The sequence below is a fragment of the Liolophura sinensis genome, chromosome 1 (assembly GCF_032854445.1).
Source record: "Liolophura sinensis isolate JHLJ2023 chromosome 1, CUHK_Ljap_v2, whole genome shotgun sequence".
NCBI lineage: Eukaryota > Metazoa > Mollusca > Polyplacophora > Chitonida > Chitonidae > Liolophura > Liolophura sinensis.
In genome coordinates, this window is record NC_088295.1 from 81,870,025 (window position 1) to 81,884,856 (window position 14,832).

At 39.9% G+C, this 14,832-nt stretch overlaps 1 protein-coding gene across 10 annotated transcripts in view; it reads right to left on the reverse strand.

The window, feature by feature from the left end:
* Positions 1-1,365: 1,365 nt before the first annotated feature.
* Positions 1,366-14,832, reverse strand: part of LOC135461793 (zinc finger protein GLI3-like) — an 81,065-nt gene continuing 67,598 nt past the window's right edge. For all 10 annotated transcript variants that reach the window (XM_064739031.1, XM_064739026.1, XM_064739027.1 and 7 more), the window contains 8 exons: positions 11,743-11,892; positions 10,931-11,095; positions 9,448-9,609; positions 9,086-9,181; positions 7,956-8,147; positions 7,206-7,356; positions 6,681-6,785; positions 1,366-5,658 (listed from right to left, as the gene is read on the reverse strand). In XM_064739031.1, coding sequence (XP_064595101.1) covers positions 3,455-5,658; positions 6,681-6,785; positions 7,206-7,356; positions 7,956-8,147; positions 9,086-9,181; positions 9,448-9,609; positions 10,931-11,095; positions 11,743-11,892 — 3,225 coding nt within the window. In that variant the 3' untranslated portion in view covers positions 1,366-3,454. The remainder of the gene's footprint in view (positions 5,659-6,680; positions 6,786-7,205; positions 7,357-7,955; positions 8,148-9,085; positions 9,182-9,447; positions 9,610-10,930; positions 11,096-11,742; positions 11,893-14,832) is intronic.

Below are 14,832 nucleotides of genomic sequence, written 5' to 3' on the forward strand. Positions count from 1 at the left end.
TGTCCAGCTGAAACCTGAAAAGCCGAGCACGTCTCACAGAGCTGAAATGTCTGGAATGTCATGACAGTCACGTAAGGTGACTGCATGAGCTGAATATGCACCGAGGGCAACTTGACTTCGGCACCTGACCCTGCAGGACCTAAACTTGTATTTCTCTGCCTGGTGGCTCAGCATCAGTGGGTGGGTTACGTACTGTTAAGCCGTATGTCAGTGTAACATGACTGGTAAAGTATCATGTGTCTTCAGCAGTGCATGCCAGTGAGGCAGGATTAGGAATCTGTCAGAATTAAAACAAGAATCTACATGTACAAGATTTACCACCCTGCTACCTAACTGCAAAGGAAGTAATCTCTGAACGTATGCCTCCCTGACTTCCTCAACAACATCAGTTTGACACCAGAGAGCTGTATTGCTTAGGACCCATCAAAGTGCAGTAACAATCATTCCAAAAGTCGTGTAAGCATCACGTCCGGAATCTTTCATTTTCCATTCCTGATGAATTAATACAATATTCAGAATACAATGTGTGGAAGATAAGAATTACTGTATTTCACCTAAGTATTCAGAAGCACATAACGGCATTAAAATGATTCTTTTGCTGCCAATTCTTCAGTTTTCTGATCAACAAATTGATCAAATTAAAAAAAAAAAAAAAAAAAACCAACAAAAAAAAAACAAAACAACTACACAAAAACAAACTCTTAAAGGAGTGGATGAATCGATACAATCAAGAAAAAAGTGATAAAATGCAAAACTTTAGGTGAAATACAGAATGTTCAGTGGATACTGCACTAGAGACTAAAATAACAGTGAAGGTGATGTCAAGCTGAAAGCTAACAAATGAAGGTCTCTTGTGTTATCCTCTGTTGAGGAAATACAAACAAGTTACCATAAAGTTGCACTGTGGTTTGTTCTCTGTGCTTAATCTCAGTGTCTCAGCTCCCACACTCTCAACACTGAGAGATCAGATGGAAGACTTGGAATTAAAAACACTCACTCCATGTTAATTACATGGCACGTTGGTAACTTCCTCAATCATTCATATATTTATCTGATAGTCGCTGAATGCCACACTCTTCATGTAAACCACAGACCTTTGGTACTTTACTGACAAACTTTCCCAGGAGATGTACAGATAGACACGCCATACTGGTGGAAGACAAAGGAATCTTCATCAAATGTTGAACTGTGCTAACGGCTTCACAAGTGTTGTCGACAGCTTACTGTCACTAAGGTTCCGTAATACTGAGAGCTGGGGAATCTATAAATTTCCTGTCTGAGTTCTTTCCTCAATTGAACACACAAAGCTATGTTACAGCGGCATATCACATGATATATGTACAAAAGACGACATAACTAAAAAGGTTGATTTACAAGTTACTGTTTGCTGTGGCGCTATCAGATGTTTATTGTATGGTGTATATACATGTACAGTGAGACAACAGTAACAATGTAAACACAGATACACGTCCCAGAAAGAGTCCATATATCCGTCTTGAGTTACAGATGTCACATATTCATTGAAAACTTGTAGGTTAAAATGCAAAATCATTTTGGTTTTCATAACTCCTACATGTATGGACGGCCAACAGATAAGTTTGGTGGTTTGCACAATGTTATCAGAACATTGTGAATCTGAATGTTAATTCTTGGCTTCTAGCCCTTCGATGAGACATCACCTTCCAAAAAACATACAAGGTGGACATATAAGCAAGGTCACTATAGCACAAAAAATGAGGTAAGAACTGAAATTGTAATGATATACATAGAGTACAATTAATGGACACCATCCAAGTTTAGCACTTACAAGCCTTTTATCAGGAAAAACAAGTAACACAAAGAGTTCCTCTTGACAAAACAGTGATGGTAAATGTGATAAACAGCTGGTTACTGTTGTCTATTCACAACTTAGCTCAACATGCCAAAATAACACAATTTATGCTCGAGTCATGTTCATTCTAGCACAAGTTGCCTCCCTTTACACAGTGCTTTCCCACATACACATCCTATCATTGCACAAAGAAATGCATTTATTATGCTACCAGCCATGCTTACATCAGTAGTTGTTCGCTAATGAAAACTATTTATCAATAACAAGTAACATGTTGAACAATGGTGGGAAGACAGAAACATCCTGATAACGTATAAAACAGCGAGAAAGGTTAAAATGTAAGGTATACGTTCAAGTAAAAATGCTTCAGGCAAGTTTGTCCAGAGTATAAAACAGGCAATAAAATCCCAGGACAGATCAATGTAAAACTTTGTGTCAAAGATGAACCTGTACAAAGATATATATAAGGCCTTGTTCAACGGCCAATTTTAGAAAGAAAAAAGAATAGTCTTCAAATCTCTGTTACATGACAAGATTTTCTTTGCATAGTGAGGGTTTACCTTTGGTATTGATGTGATATAGCACAGGTATAAAGGTTGTCATATCTCTGGTGATTCATATGTATTTACAAGTGCTGCCCAAACAAAAGCACAGGGTGACAAATTTATGTCTTTGTATTATGCAATTCACGAAAAAAAAATGTATTCTCACTTGATCTCCTCCCAAAACACTCAACAATGACCATTCATGCATCAACTTTCATACCACCTTCATTTAGGCCAATATAAATATATACATATATATATACTAAAACTTTAATCCCTTAAAAACTACAACACTTCAAGTGCAACAGACTTTGTTTCTTAACAGCAATTTCCATATGAAAACATGGTTAGTTTTGAACAAAAGGGGAAAAAAAACGTCATTATTCACATGAATATAAAGGCCATAATATTGTACAAATTTCAGACTTACATTCTGAGATTGATGTAACAAAAATAAACTAAAAATTAGACAAAAACAGGCACTTTGTTTGTCTAAAATGAAACAAGATGACATTATATTAAAAACAATGAAACTTAATGATAGTCCCTTCATACATAGGAATACAACAGTTTTGTTGTTCTTGAGGGTAAGTTTAGAACTTGATAAGTTCAGAACAAACAGTGATTCAGTAAAATATAACACAATTATAAACTCTAATCTAACAGACAATAACAAGGATAAACCTTAACATACATGAGAAATGCAGACAAGAAAAAAAAATCTTTACAAATTCCTTTGAGGCTCCATTCTGTCATGTTACAGAGCTCTATAACCCTTGAATTTCCACAAATTCATATAATTTGAGGTTGTCTTCCTATAAACCATGTTAAGTCATGAAAAAGCACTTTTGCTGTATGGGAACACTGGGGTTTATTCCTTTCCACTTTGCTTATAGCAAGTGAAGAATGCACCAATACTGAGAACAACTGTCAAACATCCTAAGCAGCAGAGCTGTAGTCCTCCACTTCTACATAGTTTTGTACAAATCTTATGTACAAGCCTCTCACTGCAAGAAGCTGTAGAGACTCCCTTACTAGTCAGCGCAGTATGACAGTCCGTCCAGACCAGCTGGAGGGCTCACTTCATACTCAGGTAGCGGTTCTCCTCGGCTAACTGGGTCAGCATGGAGCTCATGTCATTCACCACCATGTTGTTGGTGTTGAGGACTGGGGTGTTGTAGCGAGAGGTCTGAGAGGCTGACCTGCTGCCCGGGTTAAAGTTTGTGGGGCTGAACATTGTGTTACTGTTCAGGTTCTCTGACGATATGGAACTGAGATTGTCAATGAGATTTTCTGTGGAGATGGAGTTCAGGTTGTCCATGAAATCCTCTATGGGAGGGGCAGTGGTTTCTGTCCTGTCTGTGGAACTGGTCACCTGGTTACATCCAGGAGACATACCCATATTACTACTGTATGGTCCTGCTGCCATGCCCGGACTGGGCACATCACTGGGATCACCACCCATGGGGGGACACAAGCCCTGCTGTTGCTGCATCATCTGGCAACTGGGCAGTTCCCCCATGGGGTGTTGTGGGTGCTGGGCACTCTGAGGGGGTCCAGGTGGAGGCATCATCATGGACTGCTGGTACATGGCCTGTTGTGCCATCATGGCAGCATTTCGGTCACCATTCATCGGATACATTTTGGACTGGTAGTTGTTTGCTACCATCTGGCTGTTATTTATGTGTGGAGTATTTTGGAACTGCATGTTATGACCGTTGGTTTGTGGCTGTTTCATCTGCTGCTGGGTTCTGTTGGCCGCCTTAGCCCTGGGTGGGATCTGCGATTGACTAACATGGGGCACCTGCACCAGAGGACTCGTTCTCTGCTGTGGTTTCTGAGGGCCAAAGCGCCGCTGCATCTGCTGCTGCTGCATGGGTTTGCTGGATGCTGGTGGGTGTGGGTTCATCTGCATCCCAGGCTGCAACTGCTGACCATTCATCATAGCCCACTGCTGCTGTATGTTCATTTGTTGCATGTTTCCAGTCATGCCAGTGGTCATGTTATTCCCCATTCCTTGGGCTGTGTGGTCCATCTGTTGTTGTTGCACAGGACCATACACCGGTATGTCTGTATTAGGCATCTGTCTCGCCATCTGCTGGTTGCCCATAGCTTGCTGCTGCATTTCATTCCAGTTCTGCTGCATCTGGTGTTGCATTTGCTGCATTTGTTGCATTTGTTGCTGCATTTGCTGCATCTGTTGTATTTGGTTTGTATGAGCACTTTGATTTGGACTAAAATGAGAATTATTTTCTTGAATTGCTTGGTTACAGTTTTGATTGTAGCCATATCCCTGAACCGAGCCTTGGTTGGGTGAGAACTGCATGTCCTGAGGAACTCTCCCCATCTGCTGTTGTTGTTGCACTGGCACTTGAGAATTACAAAACTGGTTATCTTGCTGTCCATTGGAGGGCATATACATCTGGCAGGGATTTTCTCCATCCATGCACATACCATCTCCATTAGTATGATAACACTGCTCATTGAGAAACCGTTGCATATCATCAGGAATAATCACATTTTCGTTGTCCTCTAACATTCTGTCCTCTAGCCGTGACTCATGATCTGTTTCCATAAGGCTTTCATTGACACTGGTCATGTATTCGGCATCTTCGGGTAGGCTAAAGTCTGTAGCTATACTACTGCGCGAGGACTGGAAAGTGTTGTGAGAGCCTGTCTTGTTTAGCAAGCTCTTCATTGTGGACGGCACGGGTAAAGGTTTCATCATGTTCAAACTGCGGAATCGCTGAAGATTTTTAAGCGTGCTGAAGTTGGGGTCTAACACCCTAACAGGGTCGCTGGCTCGTCTTATCTCCCTGTTGGGAATCTCATGAGGTAGTGGCGTGCGGCATGGAGTTGAAGTTCGAGCACCGTCCATTTCTCTGCGTGCGTTCAGGAACCTGGCGAGATTCTCGTTGTGGAACTTGCTGGACGGACTGCGCAGTGTCATGGCTTGTGACTGAGCCATTAGGTTAGGGTGGCTTCCCAAGCTGGCCTTAGACAATTGAACAGCGACATTACCCACATTGCTGGACTCACTGGATCTGCGGGAGTAATGGGGGAGATTGCCAGTGATGTCGTAGTCGTAAGGTGAGTTGATGATGCTGAGCCTGGTGGAGAGTTGGGAGGCCTCACTGGAGCGCCGGCTGGAGAACTGACTGCCTAGGGCAAATGGGCTGGCATCCGATCTCAGGCTGCTGAGGTAGGAGCTGATTGTACTAGTGTTACTGTCACGCCGACTGCCAGGGTAACCCACAGACATCTGCATAGAATCTGGACGAGCTACAAAACATAAATATTGAAAGTTTGCTTATGTGACAACAAGATTCAACACATAACTCCAAAATCCCCCGTCTCAAATTCAATCTCCCAATATTTCCAAGAAGTAAAAGAAAGAAAACCTTAAAAGAAATGACAGGATGCCACTGTTTCTTAGTTTGGCTTTATGTGGATTGGTTTCAAAGGTCATTCATGACGTGCACTGAATGCACTACTGATACATCCAGTGTGAATGGAAAAATGTAGCAATCAGAAGAGAATACAGTGCACATGAAAATCCACTATTGCACTCCATCAAACTTAAGCTTGCACAAGTTTAGATGATAGAGAAGATGCATGCTCAGTTTCATGGAAGTAGGTTCAGTACTTAAAGAAGAGTTGCATGGACAAAATCTGAATACATGGAAAAGCACCATTGTGCACAGTGCTAAATGGCGGTAATTATGAAAATAATAACTCGATTGCCATTTAACTTAAGCATGCACAAGTTTAGACAATAGGTAAGAAGTATGATATGATTCGTCTAAATTGGCACAGTAGTTTGGGAGGGGATACATGGACAAAATCGCGTCACCGGATTGCCATTAAACTTGAGCATGCACAAGTTCCAGTGTACCTCCCCGTCTCCCTAATTTCAATGAGGTGGGGGGTTGGGCAAGGTATAAAAACAAACGATGACTTCACATATTTGATTAGAGTTTATATGATGTACATAGGAATATTTCACCTATATATGACTCTGGTCAGGTTTATTGGTAGATGAAAATGGGGCAAGTTCAGGTGAAACTAACACACCTTATCAGGTAACATCTCCTTACGTAAAATTGCAACCTGATCAATACGAGTTGGATTTGAACACACAACTTCAAGGATCATAAGCTAGTGGTGTGAATTCGGCAAGTCTAAACCACAGGGCCTGGCAGGTCATTTCTTGGCTTGTAACATTCAGATATGACACCTAGAGCTTGTAGCACCTATCAAAGCTATCTGCTGACTCATAGTTGACAAGTGGATGTTGGACTTACTAGTGAGGTCTGCGATACGTTTGTGTTGTGGGCTGGTCTGTTTGACAGACAGATTCTTGTTATTCAGGTCAGTGAACTGCGTCTGACAATTATCTCCTCTGCCACCTAAAACAACATAAAGACTGAGTTAGCAGACTCTTTGCTGACATCACAGAGACACGAGAATTCATCCCCACAGATTATGAGTTAGCTAAAACTTTTTACCACAAATTGCACATATTCTTACCTGACAAACACTGGTTACATTACACTGTGGACAAAGCAGATTTTCTATTCTTGTGGATGTTGTGTATTGGCAATTAACCCATAAGGTTTCAGAAGGTCAAGGGTTACAGTATATTACCTATAATTCCACCAATGCTTCACAAACTAACTGCCCTGTCGTATGAAATGTAGTACAGAAGGTGATTAGTTGGCGAAAAATCATGTGAAGTTATGTATGAAATGCCATTTATCACATGAAATTTAATATCATTATGAACAACTTTGTATTGCAGGTGATTTCCCCTCCTTTAGCATGCCTACCATAGCTATTATTGTTGACATTCGGTAACCGAGGGAGGATGGATGGGGACTTGTTCTTGCCAGCAAGACGACCCTTCAGTCTGTTCTGCATGTTACGGTTTGTGGTCAATGCATTTGTCCTTGTTACCAAGCAACCAGTGTGACCTGGAATCTACAAGCAATCAGCAACGAATGAGTAATCATAGTTCCTCATAGCACCAGTTAATACAAAAAACAAACATTCACGACACTGCATAATCTTTCAAGTTCTGCACATAAAAATATCTCGATATGAACATATCATACACATATGATCTTTCAGACAAATCCGCAATTCAGTCTCTCAGTTAGTTTTATCAATACTGTTCAATGTTAACTGCAGTAACCCAAATGCTAATTACGTACATATATTAGCAAATTCTTTACACTTTCCAATAACTTTACAACTTCAGTGAATGATGCTTGGTAAATGCAAGGCCACTTGAATTTTGGTTAGACCAGTGAAGTTAAACAATTATTGATTGCCTTGTGATTTATGTACATTTAATTCCTTGAACAGCAACTGCTTATACAATAAACAATCACCTAATCATGGCTCCTACTCAACGTTATGCATTTTACATAAAAATAAATTCAAGAACAACTACACAGCTAATAGCAGTGGACCTCAAATGACACCAATCATATGGACAGTGACATGCTGTATTTTAATTTGGTAGTAAATTTTTATTTAATTTTTGTAATTGCTGCAGCTGTTGTCCTCCACCTTACCTCTGCCTCATCGGGTTCTGGGATGTCGACCTCCTCCTCTAGGGCCTCCTGACTGATGGAGCCCAGCAAACCTGGCCCCAGGTGTTCCTCAATCTCCCCTCCATCTGTACTGGGCTGAACTTGTGCAACATTTACTTCAGGGCTTCCCTGGGGCGACTGTTGATGAGTGCCTGTACCACCGCCCATGCTGTCCTGTTTGAAGATAGACTATTTACATGTGAAATCGAACATGAGAGTTTTATGAACAAATGTTGAGGACTGGCTGCATGTATCACCATTTATACTGTTTCCCCATAAATAAACACAGCACGCAAACTTATGAAATGCTTCAGAAATTATGAATTTCTGAAGCAACCTCCAATACTAAAGGTGTGGAACAGTGAAATACAACTATGACAGAGTTGTCCCCCACTTAGTCCCCATCAATATTCTAAATGTTTAAATAAAAGAAAATAAATGTGGGATTTGTCGGCTACTGTAAGGTGATAATGCCTACTGTACTATCAGTTCAGAAATTATTTTCCTGACAAAGGAGAGTTCCTATTTAAAAAAACAAAACAAAAAAAAACACACACTTGTAACAGGGATCAATGCAGCTACGCCACAGTTATACATTATACACTGCTGCCATTCCTGGTGACTTTAACATGTAATTTACCCACTACAGAGGAACACTTGTTAGGTAGGGGTATGAACAATCCACCCACATCACTAGTAAATGATGAACCACACATGTATGTTGCCTAGTAAATGATGAACCACACATGTATGTTGCCTAGTAAATGATGAACCACACATGTATGTTGCCCAGTGACTATGGCTCAGGGTGGACACTGAGAATGGTCAACCTAACATCTACGATCTATTTCTGTTTCTTCTTGCTCCTTCATTTCGTTCAATAAAACTTAAGTTCATGTTCAACAATGCTGATCACAGCCTGTCTCTGACCCTTGATCAGATCCTTAACAAATCCATATGACAAAATCTATTATCCCTTGAACAGATTTTGGAGGCTGTAATTGTATGGTAGTGTCCCTTTGATTATCTCCCTTGTACTACCTCCTATACATACAGCATACCCCAGTCTTGCATAAAAAAGTTGTTGAGCTACGGAGTGGTGATACACCTACCTGAGACTGCCTCCTCTCGCCTGTGGCAGTGGTCTGCAGTGGTGTGACTGTTAGACAACCCTCCACTAACTTGCTGTCATCCTGAGGGTCCTTATCCTGCAAACAGTAATGCAGAGTAGGTCTAATTGAATAGCCATGACAAGGTATTACCATAATCAACACTAATTATTTTGACCTTCTTCAAATACAAATATTTCTTTAACTTTCAAAAGTCCTTTAATATGGCAATTTCAATCAATGAAGAAGATATGACCTTTCAAAACATGAAGACTTTAGTTTGAGGACTGACCAAGTATACTCTGATGACAGATAATACATTTGAATTGAACATGTCTTTCCTGCACGTCACAGCTCATGTGTACCTGATCACCGGGTTTGCCCTGAGGGCCGCTTCCATCCTCCCCGCCTTTATGCCGCTTGTTCTTGTAAAAGTCTGGCCCATGGACAGTCTTGACATGTTTTCTCAGAGAACTGGGGTCTGTGTATCTCTTGGTACAACCAGGGGCTCTACAGATGTAAGGTTTCTGCAAGACAACAAGTACTTCATTACAACAATACTAATATATGATTAGTATACAATATTCAGACAGTCCCTGGAATTAAATCTTTTTATTAACTTGATTGGGATTTAAGAACATACCGAAAAACTTTTCCCTTGAACGACACTATAAATGGATAGATGGATGCCTGTCTTTCGTTATGACTTACAGAATTTATATTTGGCCAAGCAGATGTGTAACACTACGTCTCTTATTTGTCTGCCAATGTCATTTCAGCATCTACTCACTCAAACATAGCTCTGCGGACAGGTCATGTAACTTTCATCCCATTATCCTACAACTCTGTCCACTATCTTAGGCATGATTAAAAGTACATGTACATGTAGTTTGAAACTCTTGCTCACTGATCTCGGTTGAATCTAACCAACCCTTAATACCATGGTGATGGACTCAAATCTAATACTGCATAGTCTGTATTACACTCCACGGAGGATGATGTGTATGTTGGTATACTCACAGCATTAGAGTATGATGTGTATGTTGGTATACTCACAGCATTAGAGGATGAGGTGTATGTTGGTATACTCACAGCATAAGAGGATGAGGTGTATGTTGGTATACTCACAGCATAAGAGGATGAGGTGTATGTTGGTATACTCACAGCATTAGAGGATGAGGTGTATGTTGGTATACTCACAGCATAAGAGGATGAGGTGTATGTTGGTATACTCACAGCATAAGAGGATGAGGTGTATGTTGGTATATTCATAGCATTAGAGGATGAGGTGTATGTTGGTATACTCACAGCATTAGAGGATGAGGTGTATGTTGGTATACTCACAGCATTAGAGGATGAGTTGTATGTTGGCATGCTCATAGCGTCAGAGGATGAGGTGTATGTTGGTATACTCACAGCATAAGAGGATGAGGTGTATGTTGGTATACTCACAGCATTAGAGGATGAGGTGTACGTTGGTATACTCACAGCATTAGAGGATGAGGTGTAGGTTGGTATACTCACAGCATTAGAGGATGAGGTGTAGGTTGGTATACTCACAGCATTAGAGGATGAGGTGTATGTTGGTATACCCACAGCATTAGAGGATGAAGAGTATGTTGGTATACTCACAGCATTAGAGGATGAGGTGTACATTGGTATACTCACAGCATTAGAGGATGAGGTGTATGTTGGTATACTTACAGCATTAGAGGATGAGGTGTATGTTGGTATACCCACAGCATTAGAGGATGAGGTGTATGTTGGTATACTCACAGCATTAGAGGATGAGGTGTATGTTGGTATACTCACAGCATTGGAGGATGAGGTGTATGTTGGTATACTCACAGCATTAGAGTGAGTCCTATTCTGGTGCTTGGCCCTGTCTGAGGCGTTACTGAAGGCTTTAGTACAGCCTGGGTATTCACACATGTATGGCTTCTCCCCTGTATGGGACCTCAGGTGAGTCTTCAGGTTCTCTAGCCGTGAGTAGGCCTTGCTGCAGCCCTCAAACTGATAACACAACAACCACAATCAGCACAGCATTTATAACATTACCAAAAATAACCCATGCAACTGACACCACCATTAGCTATGAGAAACATGCCATTTCCACTGATTTGAGATATATCAATTCAAGTACTGCATTTTTAAAAGACAATAAACAAATTCACTGTACAAAGATCTATGCTGAATTTAACACTAAAAACAACTTTCAAACTTGCCAGAATTCTCCAAAATCTACAAGCAAGGCAACATTGAAATATGATGCCACATTAATAATAAACTAAACAAAGCAAGTGCTGCATTTCACCTAAATAGTATGTAAATGTGGATATCAGAAGCACATAAAGGCCTTAAAATGATATTCCTACCACCAAATTAATCAAACTTCACAAAAAGCTCTTAAGTGGCCTGATAAAGTGGATGAATCAATCAGAGCAAGCAAATCAAGCTGAATCAAGCAAAATTTGTCACCTGAAAAATTCGAAATTTTAGGCGAAATAAAGTATTTCTGAGGGTTATGACTTCTCTTTGGTGGCACTACTTTGGCACCTGTATCTGTGGGTTTTTAGCATGAAGATAAGGTTAAAGAATGGTTAAAATAACACTGACCAGTAAAACAAGACTGACCATTCATTTTTACCATTCATACTTACAGTGCATTTATGAGGTTTTTCTCCAGTGTGTCTCCTCATGTGAACCACCAGCATATACTGAGCCTTGAACGGCTTCTCCTCACGACTACACTCACTCCATCGACACACAAATGATTTCTTATTGGCCTGGATATGGTCTTGGTTTATATGCTAGAAGAAGAGAAAGTCACGTACTTATTGTTTTCATTGAATCTGAAATGGTGTTACTAAAAGCGAAAGAAACAAATCACAATTACAGAAACTCTCACGCGAAATGAAGCTGGGACGGTGTCAGCACAGAAACACATTTCGCTGTGTATCATCATAAACCATTCTAATGGCATTAAACAACAATCAACTGAGCAAGAAAAGTTGCAATCATTTATTGTGATTCTGAATGACACCCAACTGTGCTTCTGATAATGTTCAATTCACCAAATATACATGTGTAGATATGTACCAACCACAAGTGACTAATATACTCAATGTGACCTGTCATTTTCATGACTCTCCTCTGAATGGTTTTCAAGATATGAGCAAATGACAACCAATAGCCGGCAATAGCTACCATGAATGACCTAGAATCCCACCCATAAAAGCATACTTTTGGAGGCAAATAAATGTCATGAAATGTAACTTTTGATGCTGATCCATACTAAAACTTGTGTCTGAATAAAACTGATTTTTGAACTTGACCTGAGGAGCCAGGAAAGGAATCTGTACATAAAATTACATAGACATTGAACAACAATTGCAGCAGTAAATGCACAGGACAAATAAACAATAAGAGTCCAGAAACTGTTAAATATGCAAAGCATATGCATAGAACTGGCTGGTCTTCAAAATGACACTGCACACAATTTTTACAACATATCATTTTAATTTTATTCAAACCAGTCAATATTTACCAGGTAGACCATTTATTGCATAGAACCAATGGTCATTGAAAATTACAGAGCATGTTCAGCTCCAGCAAGGATTGAGCTAGTTTTTCGAAAATGATCTGAGGACTCTCATACACAATGTAACCTGTGAGTCACATTTTTCTTCTCCAAATAGTTTTCAATATAGGAAAAAATGTCAGAAAACCTCAGCCACAGATATATCAGAATTAAGAAAATCATTAAATATGCAAAACTTATGCAAAACTCCTGCTTGTTTTAATCTTTAATAATCTGATGTTACATGAAAGGAATGTGCGCACAAAATTGATTTAAAACAATATTTCTTGCAACTAGAGCACAGAAACCAATCAGAACCATAGAATTCAGTAAATATGCAAAATTCATGCATGGATTTGGGTAGCTTCTAAACTTGACCTGAGGTCTCAAATAGACAATATAATCTGTGGGTTTCAAAATTCTCCCTTATTTTCAAGATTTGAGCAAACCTAACCCACATAAATACCTAATTCCAAGATGAAGTTCACAACGGTATGAACGGTTTTGGAAATATGCTTGGTTCAAGATTCAGCGAAAAGATCATTGAGGTAACAGGTGGAGAATCTTAGGCATTGTAGCATCATGATCATAGGTGTCAATATCACAAAAACCCAAGATAAATGCCAGATCAACCCTTGTAATTGTAGAAAGTTTGTCTAGACCACTAAGTTCATCACTGAACAAATGAATTGCATGTATCTAAGACAAAAGTGCATGTCCTCTACTCCTAAATATATCATGTAATAAATCAAATTCCAGTGAAATGAACTTGGTTTTGTGGCAGGGCACCTCTGTAAACAGGGCCTGTTGCCAGTGAAGCCGTTCATCCTATGGTTGCAGGAAGTAGTCTGGCAGGAGCATGGCTGCTGGCTTGTGGGGGGTCCCAGACATATGTAAGTAGTAAGGCAGAGGAAAGAGACCACCCAAGTTACCCGCTCTCTACACTCACATGGATGTGTTTAGAATTCTCCCAGAGATGATCATGTATTGTGATATAGAATGCTGTAAGTACAGAGCAAAAAAAGGCTGTCAGGGAAATACATCATCTTTAGCCTGCAAAACAGCCTATAAGGCAGCCACCAGCTCCCAAAACCTGTCATGGCACTTACTGTAATTCTATTTACCACAAAAACTCCTCCAAATGTCAGAATTTTGATGATGTAGGTCAGGGGCTCAGAGGAGAGTGCTGGAGTCAATGTAAATATAACAAACAGTCTTTGATTTTAGATTACATCAACGGGTTTGGCTGAGGATAGAGTTGGGTGGAAGGCAGTGGTGTGGACATAAGATAAAACCCAATTCCACTTTAATGTAGAAACTCAAAACAAAATCCACAGAGATGGATCCTCAGCGGCCAGACAAATTGTAGCTGTCAGGATGGCTTCACAGAGTTCTCCACTATCCACACAGCTAAAGTGGATTTACCTTTGAAGTTCCTTACTCACAAACCTGCACCAGAAAACTGACAGGTTAATTAATTTTGACACAAAATAAACAATCACATTTGCCATTCCTAAAGTTTATGGTGTCATGGCAGTACCTTTTTCTTTTACTGCAAATCTGGCTCATACAAGCTGTACGAAGCTAAAAAAGCTATGAAATGGTTTGTTTTAGCCATACATATTTGTGACAGCATATGTTAGAGCTTATGATAACATTTTGTTTGGCACATGTGAATGGTCCACTGGTTGGTTTCCACTGCTTGAAATCTTGTTGAGTGAATGTCATAGTCTATATATTGGCATGCATTGTGAGTGTGGTGGTTATTGCTGGCTGTAAAAGATAAATTGGAAGCTAATCAACGGGTAATTACTGTCTACCCATCTGACCTTATGTATTTATAACGCTATTTATTTGATTGGTGTTTAACGCCTTGCTCAAAAAATCTTCATTTATATGACAGCAGTCGGCTTTATGAGTGGAGGAAACCACAGAGCCCGGAGTGAACAAATGAGTTTTGTCAGGTACATGACAAACGTCCTGACTTAAGGCCAAAGCTAAAGCAGTGAGTTTTGCATATGAACATGAAACAAGCTGAACATAAGAAAACATTACATTCTACAGGCATATATTTTTGTGTTTTGTACAACTGAAAAGTACATCCTACAGAAAACGTCAAAACAATCATTTATTTTATACAAAGAGCTTTAATCAAAAGCTTTTCTTTACT